Source organism: Erythrolamprus reginae, chromosome Z (genome assembly GCF_031021105.1).
Source record: "Erythrolamprus reginae isolate rEryReg1 chromosome Z, rEryReg1.hap1, whole genome shotgun sequence".
NCBI classification, from domain to species: domain Eukaryota; kingdom Metazoa; phylum Chordata; class Lepidosauria; order Squamata; family Dipsadidae; genus Erythrolamprus; species Erythrolamprus reginae.
In genome coordinates this window covers 146,103,034-146,124,853 of record NC_091963.1, presented here as the reverse complement: position 1 = coordinate 146,124,853, position 21,820 = coordinate 146,103,034, and the positions used below count along the sequence as shown (strand labels likewise).

The 21,820-nt window shown below is 38.6% G+C and overlaps 1 protein-coding gene and 1 gene segment (V, D, J or C); both read right to left on the bottom strand.

The window, feature by feature from the left end:
• The window catches only part of LOC139154462 (Ig gamma-2C chain C region-like), a 96,410-nt gene extending 85,890 nt beyond the window's left edge, over nt 1-10,520 (bottom strand). The window contains exon 1 of the C gene segment in view: nt 10,456-10,520.
• Nucleotides 1-21,820, bottom strand: part of LOC139154299 (uncharacterized) — a 1,065,525-nt gene that overhangs the window by 45,488 nt on the left and 998,217 nt on the right. The window contains exons 3-4 of the mRNA XM_070728717.1: nt 12,874-12,932; nt 518-817 (exon numbers count right to left, since the gene is read on the bottom strand). Of these exons, the coding sequence (XP_070584818.1) occupies nt 518-817; nt 12,874-12,932 (359 nt within the window). The remainder of the gene's footprint in view (nt 1-517; nt 818-12,873; nt 12,933-21,820) is intronic.

The window sequence follows — 21,820 nt, the reverse complement described above, 5'->3', positions numbered from 1 at the left end:
CAAGGGAAAAAAGCAGTCAATTCCTTGGGTCAATGAATTTCAATACTTTCAAAACATATTGTAAATGGAGATTCAAAAGTTGCAGTAATGTCGAGGAACTTGTGTGTTTAGATCTATCTATCTAGTTAAAATAAGTGGTCCTTTGGCCTTTGATTACAGCCCATAACTGAGGAGCATATCCAGAGAACTCATTTCCCATGGCCAAGAAGAAGCCATGTTCAACCTCATCTATAGTCAGAAGGTTGATTTTCAAGGAAAATGAAAGTATCTCAAGTGTGCCTATCATTCAGAAGAAATACTCATCTGGATTAAAAAATGTCAGGTTTGAATTAGGCTTTGTTAATTAATCCATTGAGTTAAACAAAGAAAATTAGGTGTTCTAATTTAGGAGGCAGGTTAACTTTTCTACAAGCAGATGTTGCACCTAGTTTCTAATGTCTTCTGTTTGATTGCCTTATGAAAGCACCCTACGTGTTTGTGGGTGATGTGGCTGATGGAATAAAGGAATTTTACTTACATGGTCGAACGACTTTGACCACTTTGTTGCCCTGTGGATGGTCGGCTTTGCAATAGAATGAATCTAAACGTTCCCATTCATCCCGGACGATTGTAGCCTGAGAAGCTGCTGTGTACACGCCACCCGACAAGACAGATGGAAATTTCAAATGGCCAATATTCTGGGTGTCATTTTTTTTCCAGGAGAAAATAACTGAATCTGGCAGAAAATTCTTGGCGAGACATCCGATGGTGATATTTTTGGTCTCTGAGTTGTCCTCAGATGGGATGAGTGGGAAAAGAGAAGGGGCCTTTGGGGATTCTGAGGGAGAAGAAAAAGAGAAGGATGGCGGATTTTGAAGGTGTTACATGCTCAGTTGGGATTGAGTACGTGAAAGGAAGTGAGTCTTGATTTGCTGAGAAAGGAAGAGAAGGCGAACAAATATTCATGTAGATTTCCCCCGATTTAACCAGGTTCTGTGGAATGCATGTCGTGGCACATTGATAAAGGTAAAGATTCCCCTCGCACATATGTGCTAGTCATTCCTGACTCTATGGGGGAAGTGCTCATCCCCTTTTCAAAGACAAAGAGACAGCACTGTCCAAAAGACGTCTCCATGGCCATGTGGTTGGTATGACTTAACACCAAAGGAACACAGAATGCTGTTACCTTCCCACCAAAGTGGTCCCTATTTTTCTACTTACATTTTTACATGCTTTCGAACTGCTACATTTGCAGAAGCTGGGACAAGTAACGGGAACTCATCCCGTTATACGGCAGTAGGGATTCAAATCACTGAACTGCTGATCTTTCTGATTGACAAGCTCAGCGTCTTAGCCACTAAACCGCCATGTCCCGGTTTATTGATACCTTCAAGTTATAGGAAAGCATCCAGCCTGAGGGTTTGCCTCACTTGATTCCTAGCCAGTTCTAATTACCCATATGGATCCCTCCTTCATATAATCACCCTGTGTGTGAGCTGAGATAGGAAGGTTAGGAATCGAGGTGCAAACCTTTGACCATTAGCTGCCCATGGCCTGAGATTTGTGGCTTGCCAGGCTTTGCAATAGGACATTTCAATAAATGGGATTGATTTCCAGGATTGTTAGAGAAATCACGGGGAGCAACCTTGTGAAAGTTTATATATTTATATCTCAGATTAAGAAACTGCCCAACTCCTTCATAGAGGAAATACTTTAAATTCTTATTGCTGCAAACTAGAAGAATTCTAAACAGGTCTGGATTCTCTTTCAGAAGCAGCACATATTCAGATTCATGAAAACAACAATGGTCAAAAACCTCCCCATAATGCCAGAAAGAAGGAATACTTAAGAAAGTTTTGTAAAATACATTTACATAGAGGTCACAGATGAACAAAAGCCAACGATTTGCTCAAACCGAACATTCTACTTGACTCCATTTTCTTTTACAGTTGGGTGCTTCCTCTTGGATCAACTCTGTTTTCTTGCTTAAAGTCAACTCTGCTTTCTTGCTTAAAGATACACACAAACTCTCTCTCTCACACACACACATATGCAACTCCCTTTTGGGTGTCAACTGTTGGAAATAGCCCAGATGAGAAAAACAGTATCATGAGAACAATAAACTATGTATATTGTAAAGTTACCATAACAGAATCTTGCAAGTCTGTCCTTCTTTCCTTTAGTTTCTAGGGAATGAGGGGTGTGTGTAAGTGTCTCTTCTGAGATATCTACTTTTCTGTGCCTTCCTCATGGTGCCTTCCTCTCCCCTTTGTCCTCCTCTCTCTCAAGAATATTCCCACAAAAATTTTCAGAACTTCATAAAAGTTTCAGATTTTCTAAGGAGAGAGCTCTCTTTTGATTCATAAAGGCTCCAATTCTGTCAACTCTCCTAATTTCTTGCTTAGAAACACGCACACACACATCCAAGGTAGTGAACAGGCTTCGTTCTCCCACCTCCTATTTCCCTCATGACAACAACCCTATGAATGACCAATGCAAAGTCCACTCAGCCAACTTTCGTGCCCAACAAGAATAGCCTAAAACTCACAAGGCCCAATCTAGACCAACGTCTTCCTCATTACACCAAACTGATTTCAATGCAATTCAATTCAATTTATTAGATTTGTATGCCGCCCCTCTCTGAAGAGATATTTACCAGCTATATTCTATCACAATTAACCAGACCTGCTTATAAAATCCACTACAGATCATCCAAATTGAGGACCTGAAGCACTTATAGAGAAATGCTTTAGATTCTTACACGAAAGAACTGAGTTCCCTTCTTCCCCTTTGTTAAATGGATATAAACATATTATTCTGCTCTGGGAAGTTCAAGAACTTTTGAGCAAAGCTCCTTTCAAGGTATTAATATGCACTACGTGCAAAAGACTTCTTCTTTTTCACAGAATCAGAGCACATTCAGTGATTCTGCTTTAAATATGGAGAACAAGAAAAGTTAAAACCTTCTGAGTAACCGGAAATTTTTTTTATCCCTCTCAAAAGGTGATTCTCTCCTTCCCAATCCAGAGGGGTCTAGTTCTGTTTTTTTTAAAAAGAATACTCTGTGTGCCAAATCAGGAGGGGGAAATCTGTCAGTCTCAATCTGACTATATCTTTAAGGTAACCGTTATTAAAGTAGCCACTCTGGCAAATGGTTCTCTGATTTATTGGAAGCTTGGCTTATTGGGGCTGGAAGAGAAGACCTCTAAGGTCCCTTCCAACTTTGTCATTTTGCCCTTTCTGTTCTGCTAGAACATTTCATGCCTCCTAACTTTGTCACATTTCAGAAGAAAATAACACACACACACACACTTTCTGTTTGCATCTCTGGAGCTGGAGCTCTGAAGAAAACCATACAATTTACAACCGAATGCTAGACACTGGTAAGATCACCAGAATCCTCCAGGATCCTCCAAAGCTACAGCTGATGAGTAGTGACTTTCTAGAATAGCGATTGCCAAGCTCCTCCACTTTATGATATATGGATTTCGACTTCTAGAATTCCTTAGTGAATTCCTTAGTTGCATGAGGTTGAGTAACCCTGTTCCAGGAGACCACATGTGGGAGAACCTCGTTGCTTTCTCCTGACCTCTTCTAAAGCCCAGGCATAATCAACCAAGTCAAATCATTTATCAAGCTGTGGAAAGGCAGCTATCCCCTCAAAATCCACCCATAACTCATACAAACTCAACTCTGCTGCTGAATGCAATACAGGTTGCAACTTTCTCATTCTCTTATCTAGGCTCTGATTTTTAGAAATCTGGGAAGCTTGCTGTATCTTACCCAGCCTTCACAAACCACTTCTCCAATAAGAGCAGCATGAGAAAAATCTCAGGTGCACCTCAAGGTTAACCTGAAGAGTTGCACATACCCAAGTGGGATACTACACCTCAATAAAGGAAGGAGAGGCAGAAAAAGTTACTCACTGCTTTTCCCTAATGCTGTGGAGTCTAAGATAAGAGAGTCACATGCCCCTTGCAAACTGTATGGGGGACTTGGGAGTAATTAGCTCCCCCCTCAAAGATATAGAGTTCATCTATATCTACTCTAAAACCACAGGTTTTAGAGTAGGGAGAAAGGCTCTTGGGGCATCACAGCTTTTACTGAAAGCTTTCCAACTTTGAACGCAAGGACTTTCCCCCTTAGCCTGGCCATGTGGTCCATCTCAAACTCCTCCATGCCACAAAGTTGGCAGGGTGGTGTCCCTCAGATGATTCTGTGGCTGCTATCACAGAACAAGAAGGTGTGGCATTAACCTGATTTGTGATTTTGCATGACACACTGACTCGTAAAACAACTATATCAAATCTGTACAATGCACTGAGCTTGCAAAATAACAAAACAAAACCCTAACCCATGCTAACAATGAACAAGCTGAACCGATCTTGGCCTTCCAGACTTTTATTTTTACTTGACCGTTAAACTTTGTGAGCTTAGCATATCCTTCCTCCCTCTCCTCTTATTAAAAATTTGAGAAAATCACCTACCTTTTAGCTAAGGGACTAGCTTGGCGTAATTCCTATAATTTGCAGAGCTCTAAATCACTCGGGAATCAGCTGAGCTTCAAGATTACCAGATGAACTCTGGCTTTGGAGAACCATAAGGAATATTTTGGTTGGGCTCTCCTTTTCATAATTCCAAACAAGAACTGAAAGGCTTCAACATGTGAGCAAAAGTTCCTGCCAGAAAGTTACTTTACAGTGGATCCAAAAATTCCCAGAGAGACATCAACTCAACCAGCACTGGGCTTCTAATGAGCTTGTGAAATGCTAGAAGCTTTCCCCCATCATGCTACACTTAGCAAGAAACATTTTGGGGAAACCTGTAAGCTTGCTAGCAATCCAAGTTCAATTTCTCCCAAAACGGCAGCTTTAGAAAGCTTGCAGTTTTCCAAGCTGCCTGGTGAGCGTTAGCAATTCTATAGAGTGGCTAGAGCTTTCTCCCCCACCACCCTTTCAGATTTCTGGAGAATAACTATTGCTACCGCCTTTGCTACCTCTGCAGTTGAAAGATTGATTGACAAAACTTCCCATTGAGTTTCACAGAAAGCTAGCTTCCCCCCTGCCCACCAAACTCCTCTCTGCTGTCAAGGATTCTCCCAGCTATGGAATAACCTTTGGAGAAACATAGCTTGCTTTCATCTTACTTAGCTAGCACTGGGATCAGTACTGGGATCAGTTCCTTGCACCCCTATCCCAGCTAATCCCGGCAGTAAATATCAGGTGCGTGCCCCCAAGCCCAACATAAGCTTTCAGAGAAATACAGAGAAATTGCCCGGGGTTGCTCAAGCCAATTCTCTTTAGAAGAACAAAGCAGCTTTGACCTGGCTAAGCCCTTAGCTTTAAGAAGATGCTATCTCTGTAGTTTTTGAAAGCTTAGCAACTGTATGCTCCTAATTTAGGGGTTAGTTTCATGAGAATTCCTAAGCCCAGAGCGAAGGACAAAAAACATTTATCTGGTCCGCAGTTAAGCACTAGGCTTGGCTTGATTTGGCTGTACATTCCTCCCTGCCTTTTGCACCTAAAATATGAATCAGTTCCTAGCCATACTGTGGAATTCGGGGACCCTAGGGGGTTACTGATAATTTTACCAATATTTTATCAAGCTGGTTCTCAGTGGAGAGTAAGGGAGCTGTAGAAAGGCACCTTAGGACGGCTAGTGATTCCTGCCCTTGCTATTGCTGTAAAAATTATTATAGCTAGGAAAGCTACCAGCCTAGCTCAGTATTTTATAAGCTGGGCAAAATGCTAGGAGCTTTGAAGTGCTTGAGCTACCATCACCGGCAGTGGTGGGCTACGAGCCAGAACGCTCACCGCCATGGCTCGTAAGTTCTTGTGAGGTGCGCCCATGTTTCAGCATGCACGGATGCAGAAAAACCTCACTGAAACACGGGTGCACCTGCGGTTCCATGCTTGATTTTGCTTCCTCCACAGGTGCAGCAGCAAAATTGCGCTGGTCTTGCAAGAACTTACAAGCCGCGGCGGCGAGCACAATTTAGCGTTCCGGCTTGTAGCCCACCACTAATCACTGGGCATTTAATAGTAGTCAGTGCTGATTTCTCCAAAACCTACAAAGCAGGTTTTAGAGAAAGCGCTCCTAGCTGAACCTTTCCTTTTATCTAGGAGAGCACCTATCTTTTTGGCGACCCCTTTGATCTCAGTTCTAGCTGGTCTTCAGGGAATCTAAGGAGAAAGCTCTCCAAATACCCCTAGCTGAACTTTTCATTTACTCTAGGCAAGCACCTAGATTTGGAGACTCCTATCATCTCAGCTCTAGCTAACCATCAGGGAAACTAAGGAGATGGGTTCCAAAAAGCTAAGACAAAAAAGAGAGAGCTTCTTCTACCTTTCCAAAGCTACAGCTTACCACTCTCCAGCTGTTTTCTAGTTGAGAGTTGCTAGAGCTAACCTGGAGCTGAAAAATATGCAGCTCTCCTGTAAGCTGGCTTGCTGAAATCCAGGGCTTTTCCAGTTACACTCAAAGGTGTAGCTGAGTAGCAAACCAAATTTCTTTTCAAAAGTGGAAAAAATGTTTCAGGGATGCTCAAAGATATTATTGCCTCAGATATAGCTAAAGCTACAATGGTTGGGAAGACTAAGATGTAGAGCAGAACATCCGTAGAGCTTTTTTCTAGCTAAGCTTTAGAGATACTACCGTGTTTTCCCCAAAATAAGACTCTGTCTTATATTTTTTTGAACTCTGAAATAAGTGCTTGGCCTTATTGCCATGCACTCAAAAGCCCAATTGGGCTTATTATCAGGAGGTATCTTATTTTGGGACAAACAGAGTAGGTAAAGGACAGCTTGCTATCCTAAAACTTCAATAATTTTATTCAAAGAAGAAAGACATTAGATAGAAAAACCCTGGGATACTCCAAGCATCCCAGATATTTAGGAGTTAAGATGGTGAACAGGGCTATTAATTATGCAGTGAAAAGAATCTCTATCTACCTATCAATCCAATAATCCACCAACCAATCTTCTAAATAAATATTATCCTTAGAAAACTTTTAATAAATCACCATTTCAGTTTCATAAACAATAAATGTTAACTAAATAGGAATATTCACATGCTAACCTCCCCGTGGTCTATGTCCTATGAACTAAGACAATTAAAATAATATCTTTTCTCGAACAAAATTCCAAAATGACCAGTCCTTACTTAAAATTAATCAGAAAAAGAAAGATGGAAATTTCAAATAATAGCAATGATTATACTCCATCAAATAAATAAAATGAATCGAATCTCTGCCATAGAGGATATGAACAGGATGATCTCAATTTAAAAGAAAAGGTGGTATTTTTTACAATTAAGAAAATTCAAAAACAGCTTTCCTGGTTACTTTGGAAGAAACACCTGCCCCATAAAAAGAGGTCAATCCTGATTCATGCCACAAAGTCATTATTTTCTTTTTTTAAATAAACCACCCGAATAAAACCAGTCATTTCCCTCATGAGTAATTCATTAAAAAAAAAAAAAATCTAGTATTCAATAACAAGCTTAGTGCAAAATTATTAAAAAACAATAAACCACTGATACAAAACAGAAAACATAATTAAAATATATTGTTATAATAATCAAGTCATCAAATAACATTAAGACATATTAATTAAATAAAAGAGGTCATCATTGTAACCAGTAGAAAACATGCGATTATTAAAGCTGAATCAATAGAAATTATTCTGTTTCCTTACCATTTTACTGTGTGGTTTCTAGAAGGAAAATGTGCAGAAACTGTAGGGTTCCAGCCAAAAAAAAAAAAAGGCCTAAGGAAAGACCTTAACTTTTTTTTCCTTGATAAAATTAAAACATGATAAATCATATTTATTTTTGGAAAAGGGAGGAGGAAGAGGACTCGAAAAAAACAGATGTTGTTTTCGAAACATTTAGGGCTATTTTCAGCCATCCAGAATTATTTTAGAAGCCCCAAACCCTTTCATATGAAACTTGAATCTTAAAATACACTAAAACTGAGAAACGAATCTATCACCACCTGCTCTCTAAAAATCCCAGAATATTCTGTTTTGTATCTGGCTATTTTAGTTTTAGCCCCCTCCTCCCCCCCAAAAAAATCTCCGAGCTGCAAATAGACACATTAATTATATATTTTTAAAATCATACTGATTTTTATTTTTTATTTTATTTTATCTAACCAACTTTTTGTTCAATCTTTCTAACTTCATTCTCTTTAAAGGCAATTAAATCACAATTTTACTTTTGTTTAATTCAAATGGGAATCTGTGTTGGATTCCCTCCTAACCTTAATTCAGAGCTAGAAATCCATCTCACAATGAACAATAAATCCCACAAAGATCAGGAAATAAAATAATAAAAGTGTATGATAAAGAAATAACCCAAGAGATAGAGAATTCATCCATACATTAAAATTCATCCAATTTACAGCAGAAAACTTTAACCATCTGTTATGTTGCATGAAACAGGTTGTAAAAACAGGCCATTTCTTTAAAGGGCCGTAACGGAGCAAAATAATAATAATAATAAAATAATTAAAGAATGGAAGAATTATAAGAATGGAGGACAAAAACAATAGAAATGGGTGTCAATAGAAAAACAGGCAACAATTCAGTAGACAAACAAATCTACACTTTGTAAATAATATATCTAAATTGCGATTTTACTTCTAAATTGAAATAACTGAAATGAACAGTAAAGGAAAAGAGAAAGGAACAAACAATTTCATTTCTAGCACTGGGTATGTGACATTTTTCATCTTTTGGTTTAAATATCTCAGAAATTAAAAACATTGAGAGAATAGGAGAATGCGTTTCTCCAACAGAAGCAAAATCCTTTCAAATTAATAAATTTTCTCTTACATATAAGACACATATATGATCCAGGAAAAAAAAGATTTACTGTGTTAACAGCAGTATTGACTTGTACATTAACATAACTTTGAATTATATACTTAACTCTTCACAGTCACTGAGAACTAGACTGGAATAATATTAAAGTAAATGTCCAATAAAATTTTGCAGTTTCCTCCCATCTTTCAGAACAAGCCTAATAAAATTTCAATAGGATAGCATCCCATTTCCAGATCGTGCTAACTATTTATTTATTTATTATTTTGGTTAAGAATACTAAGAACCCAATTTTGTTCGCAACAATTCTCCTAAATTCTTTCAAATAAACAAAATAAAATAGAAATTATAAAATGGTATTTTAGAAGAAAAAAAAAAGGGGGGGGGGAGAACAGAACAGACAAACAAAAGAGGTCTCATTTCGATTTTTGCTATACAGATTCAATTCTTCCTGAAATAGATTCTAGTGAATCCAAGAAAACTGCATGAAAATCACAATGAAAACCTCACAAAATGAATGTCTTAGAAAAAAAGAATGTTTTTTACCTGAGGAGACGACGACTGGGGTTCCTTTTCCCCAATAGTCAAACCAGTTGTCACAACGAATAATAGTCACGGGGTATTCATACAAGAAGTTTGACTATTAGGAGCCAAATCTTAGCCTTAATTGATGAATTATACATTGAATTTTAAGGACTTCAAAACATATATGAAATATATAAAAATAATATAAATATATTAAAATTCTGTCGGCATAGTTCATCAAATATATACACATATATATATATATGTATATATGTTGGTTATTTTAATTTACACTTAATTAAAATTAAAAGTTCACCCTGTCTTCTGAGTGAGATTTCGGGATTGCTTATGTCTCAGAACTTTAACAGTGCGACAGACAAGATTTCAACATAACTTAGAAAATTAAAGCACAAAAATGAAAGAAAAAAATCCAAATTAATAACCAATATATAGAAAGAATGATAAAAACATACCTGAGGTGACTACAACGGTTGTTCCTTTACCCCAGATGTCAAAGTAGTCACATCAGATCAACCAAATGCAAACCATGTACAAAAACCTAATGAGGAATTATTTTGTCCTTTCCAGACTATGGAAAAATGACTTAACCTTAATTTATATAAATCTCAAACAAAAATATTGTTTGAATAGTTTAAAATGATAAAAACTACATATAAATGGTTTGGGACTAATTAGATTACTGAAGGAAAAATCCATAAGTACAAAAATTGTATATATTGTGTCAGGAGGATTCTGGACTTTATTAGATGTTGGATGCATAAAATCTTTGACTATGAGGTGACACTATTGCTTGTTCTGACTTTTGAATCAATTTTTTGATCCCCTAATGTCTACATTCAGAAGAACAATTTGCTCTTAAAGTCCTATTAGAAGCAGGTTCTGAATGGGTTTAAAAAGAACAAATTTAACTGAGCCTAGAGAAAAATGATTTTTTAAAAAAAGGAATAACAAACATATTCACAAAGATATCAATTAGAACTCTCTTTTTCCCAGAATGCACTTTTCAATAGAATTGCTTAAGTACCTAAGTACTCTACTAAGTAAAAAAAAAGGGAAAAAACCCTCCAAATAAGTAACAAAAGAGGTAGAAAGAATGATAAGAACATACCTGAGGTGACTACGACAGACGTTCCTTTACCCCAGTACTCGAAGTAGTCACATCAAGTCAACCAAGTTCAAGCCATGTACCAAAACTTAATGAAGAATTATTTTGCCTTTTACAGACCATGAAAAAATTGGCTAAGACCTATTTTATAGATGTATCACACGAAATACGTTTGAATGGTTTAAAAAGATAAACATGATATATCAATTTTTCAGGACTAATCAAATGATTAAAGGGAGAAAAATCCCTGAGGTTCTTAGTGCTTTAAGACAAAATATATATTATGGCAAAACAATTCTGGGCTTTGATACTTAGATTTGGAGATGGATAAAATCTTTGGGTTTTAGAAGTCACTGTTGCTTATTATAATTTTGGGCTGCCTGATGCCATTGTTTAAATTTAGAAGAAAATTTTAAAAAATAAATCCATGGACCAAAATCCTATTTGAACCTATTTCTGGATGGATTTATAAATCAGAAAGGTAATTTAGGCTAGAGTATCATTTTTTTTCAGGAATAGCGGAAAAAAAATGTAGTGCAAAGGTATTCATTAAAAGGTCACCTTCTCCATTTTCAAAATGTTCTTTCCAATAAGCCTGTATGTCAAAATTCTAACAGTGCCGCAAACCAAATTTTGAATGCTATTTAGAGAATTAAAGCCAAAAGGGAGGGGAGAAATCCAAATTAATAACATATGAAAGAAGTAAAAAGAATGAAAAAAACATACCTGAGCTTACTGTGACCGGGGTTCCTTTGCCCCAGTAGTCCAAGCTATCACATCAATTTAACCAAATACAAGCCATGTACCAAAACTTAACAAGGAATCATATTATTCTTCGTTGACCATGAAAATCATTGACTCAATTTATAAATCTCCAAAGAAAAAATTCATTTAAGTGGCTTATTATATTTTTGGTTGCAATGGACAAACTCAAAAACCTGATGCCTTAATGTTAATGCCTTAATGTTAGAGATATATACACATGTATTTTTAAAAGGCCTCCGAATAATCTCAAGTCCTATTAGAAGTCACATTGTGCATGAGTTTATAAATAAGATACTTAACGCAGTCTAGGCAATCAATTACAATTTTTCTTTAGGAATAGCAAAAAAATGCGAATGGTCACACAGAGAAAATAATTGAGAGATTGTTTTCTCTCTGCTCTCAGAATGGGCTCCCCAATAAGATTATTTATGTTCAAGAGCTAAGTGTGACACAGATTTTAATATCAGATAGAGAATTAAAGGAAACATAAAAAAACAAACAAATTAAAAGCACATGGAAGAGGTAGAAAAAATGAAACATATCATACCTGAGGTAACGGTGACCATTGTTCCTTTGCCCCAGTAATAAAAGTCGTCACGCTAAGACAATTAAATTCAAAGCATGTACAAAAACCTAACAAAGAATTATTTTGCCCATTCCAGACCATAAAAACCAGCTTAGATCAAATTTACAGTAACTCCAAACTAAAATATACTTTGAATATCTTAAAAAGACAGCAAATTCCTTAGGACAAATCAAATTACTAAGGGGGGGACGGGACCCTGAATTTCTAGCCTTAAGACTATACACACACGCCCTTAATATCTGGATTTAGAAGTACAATTTAAAAAAAGAATAATCTGAAACCCTCTTGGAAGTATGTTTTGGATGGATTTGTGAATAAGATATTTAATTTAGTATAGATATTTTTCAAAGTACCAATGTTAATGGTCATTCAAAAACATTTGGTTTACATCACTTATCACTTTAAAAACAACATAAAATAGAGAGAGAAAATCTCACAAAATGCTTAAAGAAAATTGGTGTAAAGAATAATAACAAAAAAAAACCCCTCCCAGGTTTAACTTACCACTAGCTACGGTTAGGAGAGTTCCTTGTCCCCACACATCAAAAGCATAGTCGCAATAATTTTATTCCCATGACAAAAAATACCTCTCAGTCCCAACTGTCTGATGTTACATCTGCCTTCTTGTTGTTTTTCCATTTCCCATTTTAATTAAGCCTATTGTCTGCCTCATATTTATATTCACAATTCTACTCTATTTCTCTTTAATTATATAATTAAAAGGTGGCAATCCTCACTTTGATTCATGATATCCATGAGAAAAGTATAATAGAAATAGTGACATAGATAATAGATTGATTCAAACTTAGACTTAATAGGATAACAGATATCAATTTTGCTCTAAATGATAGCTACATGGAATTCCTACAAAATCCACCTCATCCTATATTTCTCCTACTACTATTTCTCCATTTTAGTGTAATTAACTATTAAACCACAATTGCTGTATAGTTAACCCCCGGTAATGAATATCTATGACACCGGGAACTAGTCCAAAGTTTAAAGAATAAAATAATAATAAACCTTCTAACATTAGTGAAAAAAAATAAAGTAGGAATATTTTTTTTTACCTGAAGTGACGGTCACCATGGTTCCTTGGCCCCAATGATCAAAGTAAGCATAGTTACACCTTGTTCGATTTTAATTAGTTCCTTTACAAAAAGCACTTAGGTATATGTTTGTTTAGTTTTGTGGGTTTTTAGAATATTGTTTTATGTAGATTTCTAATATTTCTAATACGCTGTAAGCTGCCCTGAGTCTCATAGAAATAAAATAAATAAATAAAATAATAAATATGTATAACCATTTGGTTTAGGATAATTTTACTGAAATGCTTGCTCATCAGCCGAACAAGAAGTCTATTCAAGCACCAGGAAGTGTTTTTATAAAAAATAAACAGAACTAGCAGATTGTTTTCAGAGTATATAAAAATCCTAGAAAACCTCAACTAAGCAATGAGATATGCCAAATTTTCAAGGCTACAAAGTCCAAGAATACATTTAAGAATTGACAGCAAGATTTTACTTGAAGTACTGAGGTCTCCTTTCCCAAATAGTTCATTTCATTAATTGTTTTTTTTTTGGGGGGGGGTGGCAATGAAGAAATGAGGGCCCATATTTTGAAGATATCTTCATGGCTTTTGAAGAACCTCTTCAATTAATAATAAGAAGTAATATGGCTTTGACAGAGGGGAGGGCTGGCTGAATTCTTGTCCTTTATTTATTTTCTCTGACAGCTGTCAAATATAAATATATTGACTGATTTCATTCAACCCCAATCAAATAACTAAGAGGGAAAACTAGCCAGCATTCACATTTGTCAGGAAGGAACTTAATTTAATTCAATTAAAATGGATCTTAATTTTCACAGATGTTCTGATCAGCAATTTCTATACACAGACCTTTCAAGAAATCCATTCCACCCATCCCATTACTTATAAAATCCACGCATTTTCCATAAATATTTCCTAGGTTTCTTAACAATCTAATTTATATATCTGTGAAGTCAAATTGCAATTGGAATATCAATGCTTACCTGAAGTGACGGTGACTCGAGTACCTGATCCCCAGACATCGAAAGCGTAGTCACAGTGATTTTATTTCCATGAATGCTTGACAAAAAATACCACTCAGTCCCAGCTGTCTGGGCCTCTGATGTTACATCTGCCTTCTTGTTGTTTCTTCAATTCCAAGTTTTAATTATGTCTGTTTTCTGCCTTATATTCATGATAACAATTCTTCTCTCCCTCTCTCTCTCTTTAAACCCTGACATCCATGTGAATAATATAATATAAAACCTTCATTTGAAATTGCAACTACTGGAATTAATTAGCCTCAATAATTTAGAAGACTGTAATTATCCCATAAATTAATCTGAGTAAAAACATTAGTCAGAGATTCCTGTTGAGGAATTCAAATTACCACACATAGAGAATGATTTGCTTCTTCAATTGGAGTGAACAAATAGAGATAGATAGATAGATAGATAGATAGATAGATAGAGAAAGAAAGAGAGAGAGAGAGAGAGAGATATGATAGATTGATTCAAACTTAGACTTAAGTTCCGATCAGCAGCTACTATGCACATACCTTCAAGAAATCCATTCTGCCTATCCCATTACTTAAAATTCATACAGTTGTCTGCAAAGATCTCCAAGGTTTCACAACAATCTATTTCACATTTCTGTGAAGTCAAATTGCAACTGGAATATCAATGCTTACCTGAAGTGACGGTGACTAGAGTACCAGAGCCCCAGACATCAAAAGCATCCCAGCTCACAGTAATCTATTTCCTAAACTACTTCATTCAAATACCCGTGACACGGAAGGCATATTAGAACATATAGTAATACAGTTGGAAGGGATCTTGGAGGTCGTCTAATCCAACCCCCTACTCAAGCAGGAGACCATATACCATTTGAGATCAATGGCAGTCCATTCTCTTTTTGAAAGCTTTGAAAGATGATCCCACAGCTTCTAAAGGCAAGCTTTCCCATGGGTTGATTGCTCTCACCGCAAGGAAATTTCTCCTTAGTTCTAGATTGCTTCTCTTCTTGGTGAGTCTTCATCCATTGTTTCTCATCAAAATATATTGAGCACATTTTAAATTGCTCAACATGGACTGATTTGGATTCAGGACAGAAAGAAGGAGATGGTTAAAACTTGAATATTTATCTTGTTTAAGGTCTTGACTAGTCCCAGTTGTGGCCTTTCGACATAGGTTAGAGTTCCCCTCCCCCCACAGTATTCTTGGTTATCACTCTGTGAAAGATACAACATGGGTTTTATGCTGATTGGCATCAAAGCCATATGACATCAGTATATGGATTAATTTTAGCAGTTGTAATTTTAAGAATTAATGTTTGGAGAATAAACCGATACCTTCTTCTCTGTGACAGTACTTCAACCATTGGAAGACTGCTATAATGTCACCCCTAAGGCTTCTCTTTGTTAGGCTAAACATATCTCCCTCCTTCCTTCCTTCCTTCCTTCCTTCCTTCCTTCCTTCCTTCCTTCCTTCCTTCCTTCCTTCCTTTGTGACATTTATATGCTGTCCAACTCACAATAATTATAATAAAGAATAATGTGCAATGCAATAACAATAAAACAGCAAATGACATACATACTGTCAATCATTCTTAATCCCAGGCCTGCTAGAAAAGCCGGTCTTAACAGTTTTCTGGAAGACCAGTAGAGTGGGGATAGTACGGATCTCCAGAGGCAGTTAGGAGCCGCCACATTGAAGGCCCTTCCCCATGGGCCCACCAGCTGACATTGTTTGGCAGATGGGACCTGGAGAAGGCCAACCCTGTGTGCCGTTATTGGCCGCAGAGAGGTAATGAGGCAGAGGGCAGTCCTGTAAGTAGCCTGATCCTAGGCCATGCAGGGCTAATAACAAACACTTTGAATTGCGTCCAGAGACTGCAAGGATTGTAGTAATAGGGGTGTATCTCGATATACCTGCTATGGCTCACACAGCTGCATTTTGAATCAGCTGAAGTCTCTAAATGCTTTTCAAGGGTAGCCCCATGTAGAACAAGTTGAAACAGTCGAGATGTGAGGTGATGAGGGCATGAGTGACTGGGCAAAGAGCCTCCTGGTCTAAGTAGGGTCACAACTGGTGGACAAGATGCACTTGCACAAAAGCCCCCCTAACCACAGCTGTAAGATGTTGCGCTAACTTTAGCTGGGGATCTAAGAGGATGCCCAAGTTATGAACACTATCTGAGGAGGTTATTTATTTCTCCCACAGTGCCAAAGATGGATAGGTGATATGGTCCTTAGGGGGCAGGACCCACAGCCACTCAGTCTTGTCAGGGTTGAGCATGAACCTGATGACTCGCATCCAGACCCTCATGGCTTCCATACACCACCACATCACATTCCAGTCAGCGAAGCAGTGGAAGTGATGTACCAGTGCCTGGAGGCTGTTGGGATCTGGATGGGTGTCAACAAGCTCAAACTCAACCCGGACAAGACAGAGCGGCTGTGGGTTTTGCCTCCCAAGGATAATTCCATCTGTCCATCCATTACCTTGGGGGGGAATTACTGCCCCCCTCAGAGAGGATCCGTAACTTGGGCATGCTCCTTGATCCACAGCTGACATTGGAACATCATCTTTCGGCTGTGGCGAGGAGGGCGTTTGCATAGATTCGCCTGGTGCACCAGTTGTGCCCCTATTTGGACAGGGAGTCACTGCTCACAGTCGTTCACACCCTCATCACTTCAAGTTTCGATTACTGCAACACTCTCTACATGGGGCTACCTTTGAAAAGTGTTCGGAAACTTCAGATCATGTATAATGCGGCCACGAGAACCATTGTGGAGTTAACCAGGTTCACCCACGTTTCTTCAACACCCCATGGCTTGCATTGGCTGCCGATCAGTTTCCAGTCACAATTTAAAGTGTTGGCAATGACCTATAAAGCCCTACATGGCATTGGACCAAATATCTCCAGGATTGTCTTCTGCCACACGAATCCCAGCAACCGACACGATCCCACAGAGTTGGCCTTCTCCAGGTCCCATCGACTAAACGATGTCATCTGGCACGCCCCAGGGGAAGAGCCTTCTCTGTGGCGGCCCTGGCCCTCTGGAACCAACTCCCCCCAGAGATCAGAACTGCCCCCACCCTCCTGGCCTTTTGTAAATTGCTCAAGACCCACCTATATCGCCAGGCATGGGGGAATTAAGACATCTCCCCCGGGCTTATATAGTTTATGTATGGTATGTTGTATGATTTTTAAATGATGGGATTTTAGATATTTTTTAATATTAGATTTGTTACATTGTATACTGTTATTATTGTTGTTGTGAGCTGCCCCGAGTCTGCGGAGAGGGGTGGCATACAAATCTAATAAAACTATAAACATTCACTGCTTCGCTGAACTGACAGAAGATACAAATGTACAGCTGAGTATCATAAGTGTAGTGTTGATACCTCACCCCGTGCCATTGGATGATCTGCATGAAACACCTACAGCCATTTCATGTAGATGTTGAACAGGAGGAGAGAGAGGACTGAGCCCTGTGGCAGCCCACAAAGGACAGGCTTAGGGGTTGATCTCACTCCTCCCATTAACACTAACCAGCTGGAGAGGTAAGATGAGAACCACCGTAAAATGGTGCCTCCCACTCCCAACTCCTCCAACCATCATAGAAGGATACCATGATCAATGGTATTGAACACCCCTGAGAAGTCAAGAAGAACCAGGATAGATGAGTGACCCTTATCCTTGGCCCACCAGAGATTATGCATCAGTGTCACCAAAGCATTTTCCGTGCTGTAACCAGGTCTGAAGCCAGGCTAAAATGGGTTTAGATAGGACTGCAGGAGTTGGAGCGCCACCACTTTCTCCATAACTTTATCCACAAAGGGCAGGTTGGAGACTGGACAATAGTTGTTCAAAAGACTAGATCCAGGGAAGGTTTCTTGAGGAGGGGCCTCATAAACACTTTCTTTAGTGGTTGTGGAAAGGCTGTGGTTATGGCCAGCTGAGTTGGTATAGCCAGCTTGACACCATTCTCCAAAATGTTGCCATGTTTCCTCTTCAAATTGAGTAGACCAGGCCAGCTCCTTACATTTTCCAGAATGGCCCTGTGGGCTGAATCTGACTATATTGTGGGCTGGCCTATTAAGAGCTGGAGTGGCATAGTGGTTAGAGTGGAACACTGCAGGCTACTTCAGCTAATTGCTAGCTGTAGTTTAGCAATTCAAATTTCACCACTGACTCAAGATTGACTCAGCCTTCCATCCTTCCAAGGTGGGTAAAATGAGGACCCAGGTTGTTGGGGTCAATATGCTGATTCTATAAACCACTTAGACAGGGCTGTAAAAGCACTACGGAGTGGTTTACAAGTCTAAATGCTATTACTATTGGATCCATCCCATGGCCTTGAGTTTGGCATCGCTGGTCAAGATTCTACATATCATGAAGCTATCTTCCAAAATATTAACATTTACCCTCTAGTTTTATATCACTCACAAATATGATGGGTGCATCTTCAATCACTTCATCTAAGTCATGTATAAAATGTTATAGAAAGGGCAGAAAGGTGGACACTAAATTTTAAAATAAAAAGAATTAGAAAAGAAATGGAATTATATTTTGAAGAAAATACAAAGCATCATTACAAATTATATGGGACACCACCAGCATTGGGTTCATCCTGGTTCGGATTGGTTTGCCCAAGCTAGTAGCAACCCGCTGGTAATTTGGCTGATGAAAACAAAAAGAGGAAATTGCAACAGGAAGTGGCAGTCTTCCATTTTTTCCCCTTATGATCAGTGGACTGTAACAATATCTGTTGAAACTTAAATTTATTTTTTTCGCCTTGGTTTTTGCTGCATAATGACCTAGAGAGGAATCACTTGAATAATGAAAGAAGAATCTAAATATAGTTGTTGTGGTTAGCTCTGGCCCAGCTCCTGCCCCAAGGACTGTGGGTGTGGGGGAGACATCCACATGCTGCAGGCCTGTTTTGCCCCCGGTGGAATCTGATGATGAAGGCTCCTCTGACCAAAAGGCATGAGTGACAGGGAGGAGGAAAGTGTGGCAGATAGCTCAGAAGGAGATCAATTATCTAGCTCCTCCTTGGATTCAGAACAAGAGTTAATGATACAGCCACACATGCGGAGGGCGATGCATAGGCAGCAACAACTGAGAGATTATTATCAAAGAAAATGAGGCCACCTGTGGTTGGGTGGGGCTGTGGTAATTAGTGAGGCTGCTATAAAGAGCAGCATGTGGGTTTGGCCATTGTGGAGGATTATCTGATCGTTGTGTTTCAGGACTGCTTTACTGACTTTGACTTTTTGTGTGCTGATTTTTCCCTGCTTTGAAACTAAACCAGAGCAAAGTGTGTTTCACTTTGTGAAAGAAGGACTTTGAATTGCCTCACAGCTGCAAGCTAAGTATCACAGGACTGATAAGGGATTTGTATAAATTACCAGTTTGTTTGGAGACGAGTGCTCTTTGCTATCCCAAAAGAGGGCTTAGTTTAAGTGAATTTTCATTATAAAGAACATTGTTTTGAATTTTCAAACGTGTGTGTGTCTGAAATTTGTACCTGTGAATTTTTGGGAGGATTCTACCAGAGAGCCCGACAGAACAATAGTGAAACTATTTAGTAGCTCTGAACTTACTGGATCTTTGGAAACATACAGTTTTGTGTTATGAAGTCACTCTTCTTTCAGAAGTAGGCTCTCATGTATCTATCTGTCATATTGTTATGTTGATTATATGTTTCCCAAATACAGTAGTGTTGTGGTTGGCTCTGGACCAGCTCCTGCTCCAAGGACTGTGGGGGTTGATGTGGGAGAATCCTCATGTTATCAGAGGCCAGTTTTAATGCCAACAGCTTCCGACAGTGAAGCGTCTGTATCAAGGGACGTTTCTGGGATTGAAACAGCATCGGATGAGGCGGTAATTACAGGCAGCCCATTAACCAATTACCCCATTAGTGAATCATCATCATCATTATTAGAATCAGAAGGAGAAGGATTCATAGATGCTCGCAGGAGCAGGTTTGTGAAAAGGAAGGAACAACTGGGCAAGTATTAAAGGAAATAAGGGAGAACACCTGTAGCTGGGGCAATTAGGCTAATGGGGCTGCTGATAAATTGCCAGTGTCGTTGCCTCTCGGCGTGGGAAATTATCCGTTTTGAGAGAAAGAGACTTGTGGTTTGCTTTATTGTAAATTTACAAAAGGGTTTACAAGGACTTTGTGGAACAATTCACAGAAGTTTCAGTGTGAGGACTCTTGAAGAGGGGTGGCTGTGACGTCTTCACAGCTGCTTTTTATTTGCTTTGCTTTTATTTTGTTTTTCACAGCATTCAAGGCTTATAGTGTGCGGGAGAGCGCCTTGGCTGATTAAAAATGCATTTTGTACAGTATTTTCCTTTTGATAAAACAGCTTTGTTTACTTTACAAACGTGTGTGTTTGAATTTCTACTTTGGACTTAATTGGGGGCTTGTAACGTGAAGCCCGGCATAACAAGCAGATATTGAACTTTAATTTGGTAGAGGTCCAGGGTTGGATTCTTGTGAACTAATATCTACAAGATATCTGGAACAAAGGTGGGTTTCACATGTTGTAACAACCAGTTTGCCCAGCACTGGTTGTTGGAAATGTGATTGTGCGTGCATGCTCTCTTCAGTCACGCATGCACCATCCATGCATGTTTGCAGCATCACAAAATATGGCGATTCACTCTTGCACACTTTCTGCAAAGTCAAACAACACAACAATTTGCTTGCATGCTACATCCGTGCATGTGTGCAGCATCAAAAACACAGCAAAATGTGATGGGATTGTGCCTGGGGGGTTGCCACTCCTGGTTCTCCCAAACCAGCTGAATCCTACCTCTGCTCTGGAAAAATAATATGGAAAGAAGTGGAATTTACATTAATCCATCTAACGAGGGACAATAGATTTGTTGTACATTGTCAAAAGAGTTTCTTTGAGAATTAGAAAAAAAGGCAATAGCTGGAGAAGAAGGCTCTCTTCTTAAGCTACTTGTAATTTGGCTATGTAGTCGGTCCATAATTTGAAGTTAGAAGCAGAAAGATGAGATGAATGATAGAACACAGAACAATGCACAGAAGAGTAGGGGAGTTTGATACAAAATTGCTTAAACTTTGCGGCTGTCCATCTTTGATGTTCTGTCCGCAAAGAGAGTGACTTGCATTTGGCTTAGAGAAGAGCTGGTATTCAGCTAGTACAAACCAGTTTGCCCAAATCACTAGTGGAAATCGCAAGTGGGCCCACCTACCCCAGTTCTGCCAACCTGCCTTCCACAAATGCTCCGTCTTACACATTGGTAAAAAGAATCCGAATACTAATTACATACTTGGTAAAACTGAACTAACAGAGGACCCTCACTCAGTCAAAGACCTTGGAATACTCATTTCCAATGACCTAAGTGCTAAAGCCCACTCTAACAGCATTGCCAAAAAAGCATTAAGAATTGTAAACCTAATCTTATGTAGCTTCTTCTCTAGAAACAGTGATTCATTAACCTGAGCATACAAAACATTTGTAAGACCTATTCTGGAATATAGCTCACCTGTGTGGAATCCATACTACATATCAGATATTAATAAAATCAAAGGAGTTCACAAATACTTCACAAGAAGAGTCCTTCACCCCTCCTCATGTAACAAATTACCCTACTCCTCCAGACTTCAAATACTAAATCTAAAAAATTTACAACTATGTCATCTCTGAACTGATTTAACTGTTGTTCATAAAATCATGCATCATAATGTACTCCCTGTCAGTGATTACTTCACCTTTAATAACAACAACAACAACAACAACAACAACAACAACAACAACAACAACAATATAGCCAAGAAGGCTTCAAGAGTTGTAAACCTAATCCTATGTAGCTTCTGCTCTCGCAATCTCACACTACTTACCAGAGCTTACAAAACTTTGCCAGACCCATCCTCGAATACAGCTCATCTGTTTGGAACCCATATCGCATCTCAGACATTAACACCCTTGAAAATG